Source organism: Microchirus variegatus, assembly GCF_963457635.1.
Source record: "Microchirus variegatus genome assembly, chromosome: 9".
NCBI classification, from domain to species: Eukaryota; Metazoa; Chordata; class Actinopteri; order Pleuronectiformes; family Soleidae; genus Microchirus; species Microchirus variegatus.
In genome coordinates this window covers 2,895,265-2,908,862 of record NC_139810.1, presented here as the reverse complement: position 1 = coordinate 2,908,862, position 13,598 = coordinate 2,895,265, and the positions used below count along the sequence as shown (strand labels likewise).

Below are 13,598 nucleotides of genomic sequence, written 5' to 3'. Positions count from 1 at the left end.
CTAATGATGAGGAGGATGAGGAGGTTCTCACTGAGCAGCAGCTCTGTAATCCTGATAATGAAGAAGAAAGTGATCACATGGAACCAGAACCAGACACTGACCACCAGCTCCTCTCTGCTGGAGCTGAGAGTCAAGATCAGACAGGAAACAAACGTGTAGAAATGACTATCGTTGAGTCTGAAGAAGAGAAGGATCGTCAGCGCAGACTGATGAAGATCCTTTGGAAACCTGAAGTACAGTTACAGCTGACAGGTCTGTGAAAGCTCACTGATTTAACTTTAATGTGGCTCATACGGGACGTTTTCACTGGGTTTTTTTTTGGGCTGAACGATTTTAGGAAAAGATTTGATTCACGATTTTCTGAGGGAGCTGGAGGAGCACATGAACAAGAAACATCTTTATTGGCAAGAGCAATATAACAAGGGATGCTCTGTTCGAAAACCAGGAAATACATTTTATTGTTATGGCTGGGACTGTGTGTACTTACCTCGCTATAGTCACGGCATTGCAATTATAGTATATTATATTATAGAGGTGCCCCTCCTCTGGTGCAGACAGACGGGCCTTTTTTTCCTTGTCACCGCTAATCCGTCTCCAACGCAGTCTGGATCATTTCTCTGGCTTTATCCTCACATCCAAATAATGATCTTTATGAGCAGGATCGAGCTCAGTCGCCATGAAGTGCAGGAGATCTGAGTAGATCTTAGTGTGGTGAATGTCGCGGGGAGTTCATAATCTGCGGCGTAAGCAGCTGTTTCGCTTTTGCGCAAAGAGACTTTCCAGCATTAAATAGGTGCTGTTCCACCGTGTGCTCACATCTTGTTGGAACCGTTTTATTGGTGTTCCAAACTGATCTTGGACAGACTCTAAGCGAGTATAAACAGGCGTGTGCTGGCTGCAGTTTTTGCATGCGTCATCACAACATCGTTTAGGCGGTTTTGTTTCATTGATAAAAGTCTTTCGCCCGCCGAATTTTCTGTGCATCCCTAAATATAACATCTTTACTGGGAAGAACAATATAACCGTAATAATGACGTCAGGGTCAGGAGCACTGCAAAAAAAAGCAGCCTTGACGATCACGATCACGTTGTCTGAAATCACAATTTTCATCAGAAAACAGTCAATCGTTTTAGCGTTTTCAATCTGAGCCTGATTACCAAAGCTTATATTTTTACACCTTAAACCTGGAGTAAAGATACTGACTCCCCAAGCTTTTTAAAAGCATTTTGCATTCACAGTTGTTATATATCCTTTTCCTCTCTTTGTGTCTGCAGAGGAGGAGGATGAGGATGAGGATGAGGATGAGGAGGATGAGGAGGTTCTCCCTGAGCAGCAGCTCTGTAACCAGGAGAGAAACTCCAGTCTGGACCAAGAGGAACCAGAGTCTCTACAGATTAAAGAGGAAGAGGAGGAAATCTGCAGCAGTCAGGAGCAGGAGCAGCTTGAACTGAAGCAGGAGGCTGATACCTTTATGTTGACTCCTGATAATGAAGAAGAAAGTGATCACATGGAACCAGAACCAGACACTGACCACCAGCTCCTCTCTGCTGTAGCTGAGAGTCAAGATCAGACAAATATCACAGGTGAAAAGACCCACATGTGCAACATGTGTCAGAAATGCTTTGTTTTGAAAGAAGACTTGAAGGTCCACAAAAGAACTCACACAGGTGAAAAGCCTTATTCCTGTGAAACATGTGGAAAGTGCTTTCGACAAATGTCGCATTTGAAAGGTCACAGAAGAATTCACACAGGTGAGAAGCCCCATGTCTGCAAATGCTTTGCGGCTAAAAGTACCTTGATGGACCACATTAGAACCCACACGGGTGAGAAGCCATATAGTTGTGAAATGTGTGGAAAGTGCTTTCGATGCCTTTCACATTTGAAAGGCCACAAAAGAACTCACACAGGTGAGAAGCCCTATGTTTGCAACACTTGTAAGAAATGAGTTGCGGTTAAAGGTAACTTGATTAAACACATGAGAACTCACACAGGTGAGAAGCCCTAGGCTTGCAGCATTTGTGAGAAATGCTTTCTGCAAAACACTTCCATGAAGAAACACATACAAACTTCACACTGAGAAGACGTCACATTTTCTGTAGCGGTGTCTTTAGATTTGATTAAACTTGCAAAATCATCGTTTTCTAATTTTTGTACGATGCTTGTCCTTAGCATTAGGGCCTAATGAGGGCCAACGAAGCGCGAGGAACCTGTTGTCTCTGTTCAGTTGCTCATTTTTTGCGTTTGACGTTGCGCTCATTTTTGAGAGGGTTAACGTGCATAAAAACTCTTTAAATTTGGCATGGACGTCAGCTAGGCAAAAAATGCAATAGTGGCATAGGGCCCCAACCCGTGCCTCGCCCCAGGGCTCTATAGCGCCCCCAGAAGTCGGGCTATGGGACTCAGACAAAAGTAGTCCAATCTGGACGAAATTTTGTGAGTGTGCTGGGCTTAGTCCAAATTTTCTTGAGGAATTTTTGACACAAGATAAAGTTGTCAAATTTGCATAAAATGCTAAATTTTCTGTATGTCACACATAGTTGTTCCAATTTGAACCAAACTTGGCACAGTTGTTGCTCTCATGATTCCAAACTAATTTCTAATGTACTTCCATTAGCTCCGCCCACCCAGAAGTCGGCCATTTTGGAAAAACGAAAAATGACTAGTCTATGCATTTGAAGGAACTATGGTTAGACAAAAGCAGTCGGATCGAGACGAAATTTGGTGAGTGTTTTCGGCTAAGTCCAAATTTTCTTAAGGAATTTTTGACGAAGGATAAAGTGGTAAAAATTGTGTAAAAAGCAAAATTTTTGATTTTTTGTGTCAAAGTTGTTCGAATTTGAACCAAACTTGGTACAGTTGTTGCTCTCATGATTCCAAACAAATTTCTAATGTATTTCCATTAGCTCCGCCCACCCAGAAGTCGGTCATTTTTGAAGGAATTTCTCCTAGCACGTTTGAGCTAGCCCTGCCAAATTTATCCCATATGTTCTAGACAGGTTAGTGATTAAAAGTGATCAAAAACCTTTATATAACTCAAAAGGCGTGACCTCAGTGCTCCAACAAATTTGACCTTTAAATTCCAATTTTTGACATCTTTAACGTGAACAAAACTACATGATATTTCTTGCAGTCATCAAATATGATGAGTCAATTGATATTTAATAGTTTATGTTGAATTATTTGTTGTTGTTTTTTGATGACGAATATCAAGTCATCGTGGAAATATGAAATCTGATTTATGAAAAATAAACTATTGCTTCTATAATAATACACACACAGGAGTACAGGTGTAGACAGTTGTATCTTTGAGCTACACTGGGTGATGTTCAAGTACATCATCATGCAGTCATTGATTCAGACAGATAGGTGGCAGTGTTTCTCCACGTGTGAGTCACAGATGACAATGATCATGAAAGGAAAAAGAATTTTATGATGAAAGGATGAAATTATCTGGAGTTCAGTTACCACCACGTCTCAGTTATGTGTCCACATAGTGAGACCTGCTCCGAGTAGTTCTGGTTCTAGCCTGGTTACTGGACTGAGACTAGATTTTTGTGGACTGGTTTCTGGTTCTGATGGAGAACATTCCCGCCTCCCCTGGTTCTCTGGAGGAGACCAAGAAGAACCCATCCAACGGTGAAGAGTATGTGTCCTCAGCAGCAGCAGCAGCTAACGTCCCACCGACGGTCGTGGTGAACAACTCTGGCGACGGTCCAGACAAGAAAGAAGGCGTGGCCATGGGGGCGGAGCCAGTATACAAGGAGCGGGAGACATGGACCAGGCAGATGGACTTCATCATGTCCTGCGTGGCCTTTGCTGTTGGACTTGGGAACGTTTGGAGGTTCCCGTACCTGTGCTACAAGAATGGAGGAGGTAACACATCTTCAGAAAAGGGATATCAGAAAATATCAAAGGAATTGAGAATGTTCAAAGTCTAATTAAGAAGTGGAGAATGAGGCTTCTGTTGAAACCAAAAAAATGGTTCAGAAATCATAAATTCCCAGAGGGTGTGTGAAACCCTTTGTAAGTAATCCACACTGCTAATGTGTGCATATGTTCTGACAGTGTGTGTGTGTGTGTGTGTGTGTGTGTGTGTGTGTCCTGCAGGTGTCTTCCTGATCCCCTACTTGTTCTTCGTCTTCGTTGGAGGAATCCCCGTCTTCTTCTTGGAAATCTCTCTGGGTCAGTTCATGAAGGCCGGCGGCATCAACGTGTGGAACATCGCGCCGCTCTTTAAAGGTGACGCGTTTAAACTACGATCAAGATCAATATCAATATCAATATCGCAGCTGAGGTTGTGTTGCCATGGTAACGTTTGAGGAAACATCTGCAACGTTGACAGTTGTAGCTCGACTCTACTTTAATAAAGTTACAAAAACAAACAAAACATGTTTATAAAGTGATAAAGTCACCTAAAATGTTGTAATCATATAGAAACGTATGATAAACACATGCTGTCCCTGCCCCTCAGGTCTGGGTTACTCCTCCATGGTCATCGTGTTTTTCTGTAACACCTACTACATCATGGTGTTGGCCTGGGCCCTCTACTACCTGGTCAAGTCCTTTAGCTCCACCCTGCCCTGGTCCACCTGTGATAACGAATGGAACACACCCAGCTGTGTGGAGACCTTCCAGCTCCAGGTCTGTAAGAACAGCAACGTGACCTGTGTCCAGCTGGCAAACGCAAGCTCACCCATCATGGAGTTCTGGGAGTAAGTTCTGCTTCTGTCAAGACTTCATTACAACACAGACTGCTGCTCATTCTGTCTCTGTCCCTCACCTCTGTCCGTCTCCTGTCCTCTGTCCAGGAACAAGGTGCTGGACATCTCGTCTGGTCTGGATGAACCTGGACGTCTGAAATGGGAGATCCTGCTGTGTTTAATGGCCGCGTGGGTGATTGTTTATTTCTGTGTGTGGAAGGGAGTCAAATCCACTGGGAAGGTACGTGTGTGTGTGTGGAAAAAAAGAACCATCATTTGAATATGCCATATCATGCACTGCAAAGGAAGTACCAGCAAGACATTGTACTTATATAATACATATACAGTCCATAAATATGGACACAACACAATTCTCTTCTTTTTGGCTCTATACACCACTGCAAGGGATTTGAACGCAAACAAACAAAGATGTCCTTTAACTGCACACGTTCAGCTTTAATTTGAGGGCATTTACAACCAGATCAGGTGTAGGAATTACGACACTTTCTATATGTGCCTCCCACTTTTTAGGGGACCAAAAGTAATGGGACTAACTTAACATTCATAAATCAAACTTTCATAGACATCACCAGACGCTCACTGAGGTAGTTAGGAAGCTGGTGGTGAAGAAGGAGCTGAGCCGAAAGGCAAAGCTCTCGATTTACCGGTCAATCTACGTTCCTACCCTGACCTATGGTCATGAACTTTGGGTTATGACCGAAAGAACAAGATCCCGGATGCAAGCGGCTGAAATGAGTTTTCTCCGCAGGGTGGCCGGAGCACTCCCTTAGAGATAGGGTGAGGAGCTCTGTCACCCGGGAGGAGCTCGGAGTAGAGCCGCTGCTCCGCCACATCGAAAGGAGCCAGCGGGAGGAGACCCAGAGGAAGACCCAGGACACGCTGGACTGACTACGTCGCCCGGCTGGCCTGGGAACGCCTTGGGGTCCCCCCGGGAAGAGCTCGAGGAAGTGTCCTGCGAGAGGGAGGTCTGGGCGTCCCTTCTCAGACTGCTGCCTCCGCGACCCGGCCTGGATAAGCGGTAGAAGATGGATGGATGTAGTGGTGTATAAAGCCAGGAAAAAGAAAATTGTGTCGGTGTCCCAATATTTATGGACCTGACTGTATATTGTGTATATATATATATATATATATATATACTTATATACATGTTCACTGAACACAGCTGTTTTTTAAGGCTGAACACAATCTTCAGACTGACAGAACCAACAGTGTGTCGGCTCTAAAGAGCACAGAACTGGGGTTGGGGCCTCCAAATTGTCCTTTGCCCAGGGCCTCAAATTACCTGAAGCCGCCCCTGGTCACATGTGTGATACGGTGGCACACGCAGCTGCTTTGATGGCGGTTCGTCAGTCGCAGACAAATCTCTTTGTGGGCAAATGTGTCGGAACTGGGCGGGGTCAGCTCGGTGGACGGAGGCGTGGCCGTGAATCTTTTTCCTCAACTCTTTTGAAGAGTTTTGTGTGTGTGTGTGTGTGTGTGTGTGTGTGTGTGTGTGTGTGTGTGTGTGTGTGTGTCAGGTGGTCTATATCACAGCCACCTTCCCATACCTGGCCCTCATCATCCTGCTGATCAGAGGTGTGACTCTTCCTGGAGCTTATGATGGAATCATGTACTACATCAGTCCTGATTGGTCCAAACTGTCCCAGGCTCAGGTCAGTGTGTGTATGTGTGTGTGTGTGTGTGTGTGTAGCACTTGATTTATAGAACATAAACTGATCAGAAGTGAGTCAGTGTGTGTTTCTTTTGTCGTTTACAGCGCTATAATCTTGTAACGTTGTAAGCGTTGAGCACTTTTATTCTTGTTTGGTTGTCGTTTATTGGACGATTGACGTCTGAAGAAACGAGACATCTCCACAGTCTCCGTCCTCCAGGATGACGACGCTGGCCCCGCAGAGTGAGTGGAGAGGATGGAATGACCTCTTGACCTCTTGACCTCTTGACCTCTTGACCTCGACCCCATTGAAAACGTGCTGTTGCTGCCAGAGTGACCATCACTACCACGGGGTGACGTCTCAGGAGGGGGAGGAGCCAGGCTGTTGTGACTACGTTGGTTTCTTCAGACTTCAGTCGTCCAGTCAAATCAACCAAACACACACTGACTCGCTGTTTCTCATTCGTTTATAACATGGTGTTAGTTTGACTCTGGACAGAAACTCTTTTCTCTCCAGAGTCTTTTCCTGCACACATTTGACCTCTGACCTCTGTGCAGGTGTGGGTAGACGCCGGGACTCAGATCTTCTTCTCGTACGCCATCGGCCTCGGTGCTCTGACGGCGCTGGGAAGCTACAACCGCTTTAACAACGACTGCCACAAGTACAACACACACACACACAGTCTTGTTTTTCTGTCTCAAAAATAGAAACACACACACAGTGGATGCAGTGTGTGTCTTGTTTGTGCAGAGACGCCTTCATCCTCGCCGTCATCAACAGTGGAACCAGTTTCTTAGCTGGTTTTGTCGTCTTTTCTACTCTGGGCTTCATGGCTGCAGAGCAGGGAGTGGACATCTCAGAGGTGGTTAAATCAGGTACACACACACACACACACACACCCACACCCACACACACACACACGCATACACTTACATGTCCCCACTTCATAAAAATGACCTCACTTTGTTGGTTAAAAACCCTCACTGGTCCTCAGTATGCAGCAAGTACAAGAACACACACACACACACACACACACACCTCGACACACAGACACGCACGCACACCTACCCACCCACACACACACACACTTACATGTCCCCACAAGGAAAAATGTCCACACTAAAAAGGTGTTTTGTCAGGGGGTGGTCCACACAAACATAAAAAGACAACACAAACACACACTCTTACTCACACTCAGACTCAGTATCACACAAAAATTGTGTATGTGAGAGGTAAAAAAAGGAATTATGGCCTACACGGCCCCTCATATGTGTGCACGGACACACACACACACATACAAACATGTTGGTATAGCAGTCATAGTGAGGACATTCATTGACATGATACATTCCCTGACCCTAACATGAACCTTAACCATAACAACTCAGTGCTCAGAGGTGGATAGAAACAAAGTAGAAGTACTTTGTTACACTGCTGAAGTCGAAAATCACTGGTTTTCTCTATGGACTTTGGTGTGGGAGAGTGAGTGGTTTACATCAGACTGATAGTGCAGAGGTGTTCAGTCATGTGTGTGTTGTGGTTCAGGTCCAGGTCTGGCCTTCATTGCGTATCCAAAGGCCGTCTCTCTGCTGCCCTGGGCGCCACTGTGGGCGGTGCTCTTCTTCATCATGCTGCTGCTGCTCGGCCTCGACAGTCAGGTGATCGTCTTCATCACCGTTTATTGTATTTAGTAATTTAAGTGACTCCATGTTTAAATCTCTCTCTCTGTCTCTCAGTTTGTGGGAGTTGAAGGTTTCGTCGCAGGGATTCTGGATCTGTTTCCAGCACAATTGCAGCATCGTTACAAGAGAGAAATCACTTTGGTGATCTGCTGCTCACTCTGCTTCATCATCGGCATCTCCATGGTGACGCAGGTGACGACGACGACACACACTGATGATGTCACATGATTTACTACAACTTTTAATTGTTTAAAACAAAAACTCCTGTGTGTGTGTGTGTGTAGGGAGGAATGTACGTCTTCCAGTTGTTTGATTATTACTCGGCCAGTGGAATGACTCTGCTGTGGCAGGCCTTCTGGGAGTGTGTGATCGTGGCCTGGGTCTATGGTAAGTGACACACACGCACGCACACACACACACACACACGCACGCACACACACACACACACACACACACGCACACACACACACACACACACACACACACACAGACGGCACTGTTTGACCTGATGATGTCACTTCCTGTGGACTGACCGTGTGCAGGTGCTGACCGCTTCATGGACGACATCGCTCGTATGATCGGGTATCGTCCGTTCTTCTGGGTCAAGTGGTGCTGGTTGATTGTGACTCCATGTGTGTGTATGGTGAGAGGAAACACACACACACACACACACACACACACACACTCTTGTACCTGCTGCATACTGAGGACCGGGTAAAATGCTGACAAAGTGAGGACCAGCATTTCCACTTTAAATAAATCACACACAATTACAAATATCTACTTCATGAATAACATCTATAAAGAACTACTGGGTGCAGTACCATAACATGTCTGCAGGTGGAGCCCCAGAGAAAAACGTGTGTGAAACACCAGGGCTGGAAAACATGTTTTAGTGCCAAATTGAGGAGCTAGCATGTTTACAACCTAAGGAAGTAATTTCAACAAAAACAAAGTGAGGACCCGCCAAAATGTCCTCACTTCGTAAAAATGTCTTCACTTTGTTGGTTAAAAACCCCTCACTGGTCCTCAGTATGCCGGAAGCACTAGAACACACACACTTCACTCATTGCTATGGTTACGAGTTCCTAATTTTTAAATTTGATGAAAATGTTTGCGTCCCACATTCAAACGTCCTGACCTTTGACCCACTGTGTTTTGTGTGTGTGTGTGTGTGTGGTGGCTCCGCCCCCTCTGCAGGGCATCTTCCTGTTTCACCTGATCACCTACAAACGTCTGACGTACAACAACGTGTACGTGTATCCGTGGTGGGGCGAGGTGATTGGCTGGTTCCTGGCGCTGTCGTCCATGCTCTGTATTCCTCTCACATTCGTCTACAAACTCTTCAGAGCCAAAGGCTCCTTCACTGAGGTTAGCTCCGCCCACTCTGACATCACACACACCATTAACCAATCAGACGCCTGAACGTTGACTGTGTGTTGCAGCGCTGGTCTTACCTGACCACACCAGTGTGGGGCGCTCATCACCTGGCGTACATGGACACGCCCCTGGCGCCGGGCGGCGACCAATTGCAGAGCTCCATCTCCAACCGCCCCGCCCATGACATGTCGCCACCATGACATCAACCTGCTGTCGACCAGTCGTCACCATGGAGACAAGAAAAACAACAAGAAATCAGATCAATGAAGCAGCTCATCGATGATCAATGATCCATATATGATCAATATATATCTAATATTTCTCACACACACATGAGAAAAACGATGTCGCTTCGAATTAGTCTGATAATCCTAATAATCCCACAGACAGACAGGTGACATAGTGAAGTCTTCATCCTCTCATTAATGTGTGACTGTGTTAATTCTGCGTACGATCTCACAGGGTATCCGCGGGGTCTTAAAAAGTCATAAAAAGTCCAATCATTTGAATTTAAGGCCTTAAAATGTCTTAAATTCTCCTAAAATCTCATAAAAGGTCTTAAATACAATTTTGAAAGGTCTGAAAAAATCTATTAACGTTACTTTTATTTAAAAAACGTGCATAAACTTCAGTCTCACTTTGAAATGCGATAACATTATAACTACAACATGGAACCAAAGTAGGTCACCTGTGCTGCCCGGGGACAATTTATCGAGCACCACTAGCTAGCGTGCTGTGCGTACGCCACGGTGTGCTACAGCTTAGCATAGCAGCGGAGAAAACTCAATGAAAGCCCACAGCTAAGCCGGATTTCAACGATTTGTGGCTCGTTTTCTCCTTCATGTCTTTTGTACTTTTTTGCCAGTATGGATTTGAAATGGGTCTTAAATTGTGTTCATTATGGTCTTAAAAAAGTCTTAAAAAGTCTTAAAATTTGACTTGTTGAAACCGGCAGAGACCCTGGATCAGTCTTTAGTGAAGTTTGTCGACATATTCTAACGTAAATGTTACACAACGTAAACCAGGAAGACGACAAAGTCACGTTTGATGATGGACGAATAGATAGATAGATAGATAGATAGATAGATAGATAGATAGATAGATAGATAGATGCCGTTTAGCATATTTAATAATCATGTATTATTCTGTTAGTTATTCTATGACCTACGATGACAGGGTTCCTCATATCAGTTCCTCTGTTATCGTTGTGTCTGTAATGATCGATCAGGATTCCTCTTTATTGTCTGTTGTCATTCAAACAAAACGGTTCATTGGTTTTCGAATCGTCCGTCTGCGTTTGATTATATACACGCCTTCTCGTGCAGATGAGCAGTTACAGAAAACGACCAGCAGGTGTCGCCGGACAGAGAAAAAGACATCTATGGATATAGATGTGTATCTGTAGTGAATAAACTACAGCATCAGTGAGCATCATATAAAGTGTCATATGAAACACGTCTCATTCTGCATACACGTTAGAGATTCTTATTATTATAAGTAGTTATATCTTGGCATGTATAAAATAAAGCACATTTACATTTACGTACATTTGTACATTTGCTTGTTTCAACACACAACTGACACACGTTAGAAATGTTGAATATTGTGTAACGTTACCTAAAGCAGTGTGTAATCCTGGGATAAAATCACATTTAGAGATTTAATAACTGTTGTGTTGTGAATTGCTTGTGTTAAATGAATTAAATGCTTGGACTTATTTAGCTTGTGTGAATCTTTCCTGTTCTCTCACTGCACCATTTCCTCTACTGACTTATAAGGGTACACTCTTAGAAATAAGGGTTCTTCTACAAGGGCTGAGGTTCTACCTGGAACCATTAGCTTCTGATAAACACTTTCCCCGAAGAAAGGGTTTTTCAAGGGTTCTTGGTGACACTAATAGTTCCAGTAAGAACCATTTTGATCCAGAGAACTGTTTAAAACCCATTCCCTGATTAAAGGGTTCAGTTTTGCTTTTCCTTTGGTGGCCCTCAGTCCAACATTGGGTTCCTAAATTGGCCCTCAGGTATCAACACTTTGAGAACCCCTGCTGTAAATGAAAGAGAAAACAGTCGTACGGGGTCGACCGGCCCACTGGCTGCACAGCCTTCAGAAAAGCTGGCCCTCGGAAAATGTTAGGTGAATCACGCTGATGTAGAACATTGCTTGGGTGAAACAATGTAGCAGACAAAAGAACATTCTGTCTTTGTGAGTTCAGTTTATCACTAAAATGTTAGAAATAAGACGTCACATGAAGTAATGAGTGAGAGAGTGAGAGAGAGAGAGAGAGAGAGAGAGAGAGAGGGGTGGACTGCTGATAAATGGGAGTTGCCTCTGGTCCCAGTTTGTCAGCTGTCCATTCCCTGGTCACACAGAGTTTAGATTGGTTCTGGTTCTGGCTCCTGAACCGGTCAGATGGATAATCTTCCCACCTCCTCTGGTTCTCTGGATCTCCAAGAGGAGACCAATAAGAACCCGTCTCCTCTGTCCAACGACACAGACGTGGTCCCGGGGGCGGGGTCAGGATCCCAGGAGCGAGAGACGTGGACCAGGCAGATGGACTTCATCATGTCCTGTGTTGGCTTTGCTGTTGGACTCGGAAACGTGTTGAGGTTCCCGTACCTGTGCTACAAGAATGGAGGAGGTACCACACACACACACACACACACACAGAAGCACCCCCACACACAGACACACACGCAAACACATGCACACACACACACACACACACACACAAGCACACACACACACACACATACAAACACACACACACACACACACACACACACACACACACACACACACACACACACACACACAGGCACACACACAAGCACACACACACACACACACACACACACACACACACACAAGCACACACACAAGCACACACACACAGAAGCACACACACACACACTGATTGGTTTACATGAGAGTCGACATTTGTGAGTTCTGTATCTTTAAATATTAAAGGTGCCATATGTAAGAATGTGGCCAAAAACAGTTACTACATTCAAATTCAAAATACTGAGGTCTTTTAGGTTTAGTTTTTTCTGACGTAACTGGCAACCCGTGGTTGCACGGCAGCTGATACTCTACTGACTGCAATGATTGGTAGACGGCAGTGGGTGGCGCCACATGACGCCAAAACATGATTTCAAAACATAAACATGATTTGCAGTCTGCAAAATATATCTTTTAATTCAAATATGTTGTTGGTGAGTTCAGTTTGTTATATGAACATTATTCTGTGACATATGAGGAGGATTTTATGGCCAGTTGCTTTAGATTTATTACATAATGCACCTTTAACTTCATGTTTCCCATCAGCCACAGACAAAGTGATGGGGGCGTGGTCTGTGGGGGGGGGGAGGCGTGTCTTTTATGTTTTACAGTGTGTAATGAGTTATTGGTCTACAAAGTGGCCACACGAGGCAGCAGTGGATCAGCAGCAGCTCCTGTGTTTTCACCTCCTTCCTCTCTATATTCATTAACGTGTTGTAATGATGCTGCTGATGACATCATGACATCAAATTAAAGGACCAGACCGTAGTTTAACACTGGAGCCACTGTGTGTGTGTGTGTGTGTGTGTGTGTGTGTGTGTGTGTGTGTGTGTGTGTGTGTGTGTGTGTGTGTGTGTGTGTGTGCAGGTGTCTTCCTGATCCCGTACCTGCTCATGGTCTTCATTGGAGGAATCCCGATCTTCTTCTTGGAAATCTCTCTGGGTCAGTTCATGAAGGCCGGCGGCATCAACGTGTGGAACATCGCGCCGCTCTCTAAAGGTGAACTACACCACAAATTCATCACTGAGTGAATGTTTGTCACACACAGACATTTTAACATTTCACAAAACTGAGCAGTGACACGAGGACGCAGTGACACGTTAATATGTGACGCAAGGTAATGCATGGTTAACAAGGTAAAGGAAAACTTCCTGTTGTCTAAAAAACAAACAAAAAAATGAGTTCAGTCAGTAGACATAATGAACAAAAACATGTTATTAAAGTTATGATGAAGTCACCTAAAATGATGCCACAATGTAATCATATAGAAACATATGATAAACTGTAAATGTATGTTCAGAATGAAGAGAGTCATGTGACATGCTGTCCCCGCCCCTCAGGTCTGGGTTACGCCTCCATGGTCATCGTGTTTTTCTATAACA

The 13,598-nt window shown here is 44.6% G+C and overlaps 1 protein-coding gene across 1 annotated transcript in view; it reads left to right on the top strand.

Annotated features, from left to right (window-relative positions):
• Nucleotides 1-3,767: 3,767 nt before the first annotated feature.
• The window catches only part of LOC310931754 (sodium- and chloride-dependent creatine transporter 1-like), a gene marked incomplete at its 3' end in the record, with an annotated part of 12,674 nt that continues 2,843 nt past the window's right edge, over nt 3,768-13,598 (top strand). The window contains 6 exon segments of the mRNA XM_083894984.1: nt 3,768-3,873; nt 4,108-4,239; nt 11,848-11,851; nt 11,853-12,076; nt 13,084-13,215; nt 13,557-13,598. The exon segment at nt 13,557-13,598 is cut by the window's right edge and continues 199 nt beyond it. Of these exon segments, the coding sequence (XP_083751110.1) occupies nt 3,786-3,873; nt 4,108-4,239; nt 11,848-11,851; nt 11,853-12,076; nt 13,084-13,215; nt 13,557-13,598 (622 nt within the window). The 5' untranslated portion in view covers nt 3,768-3,785.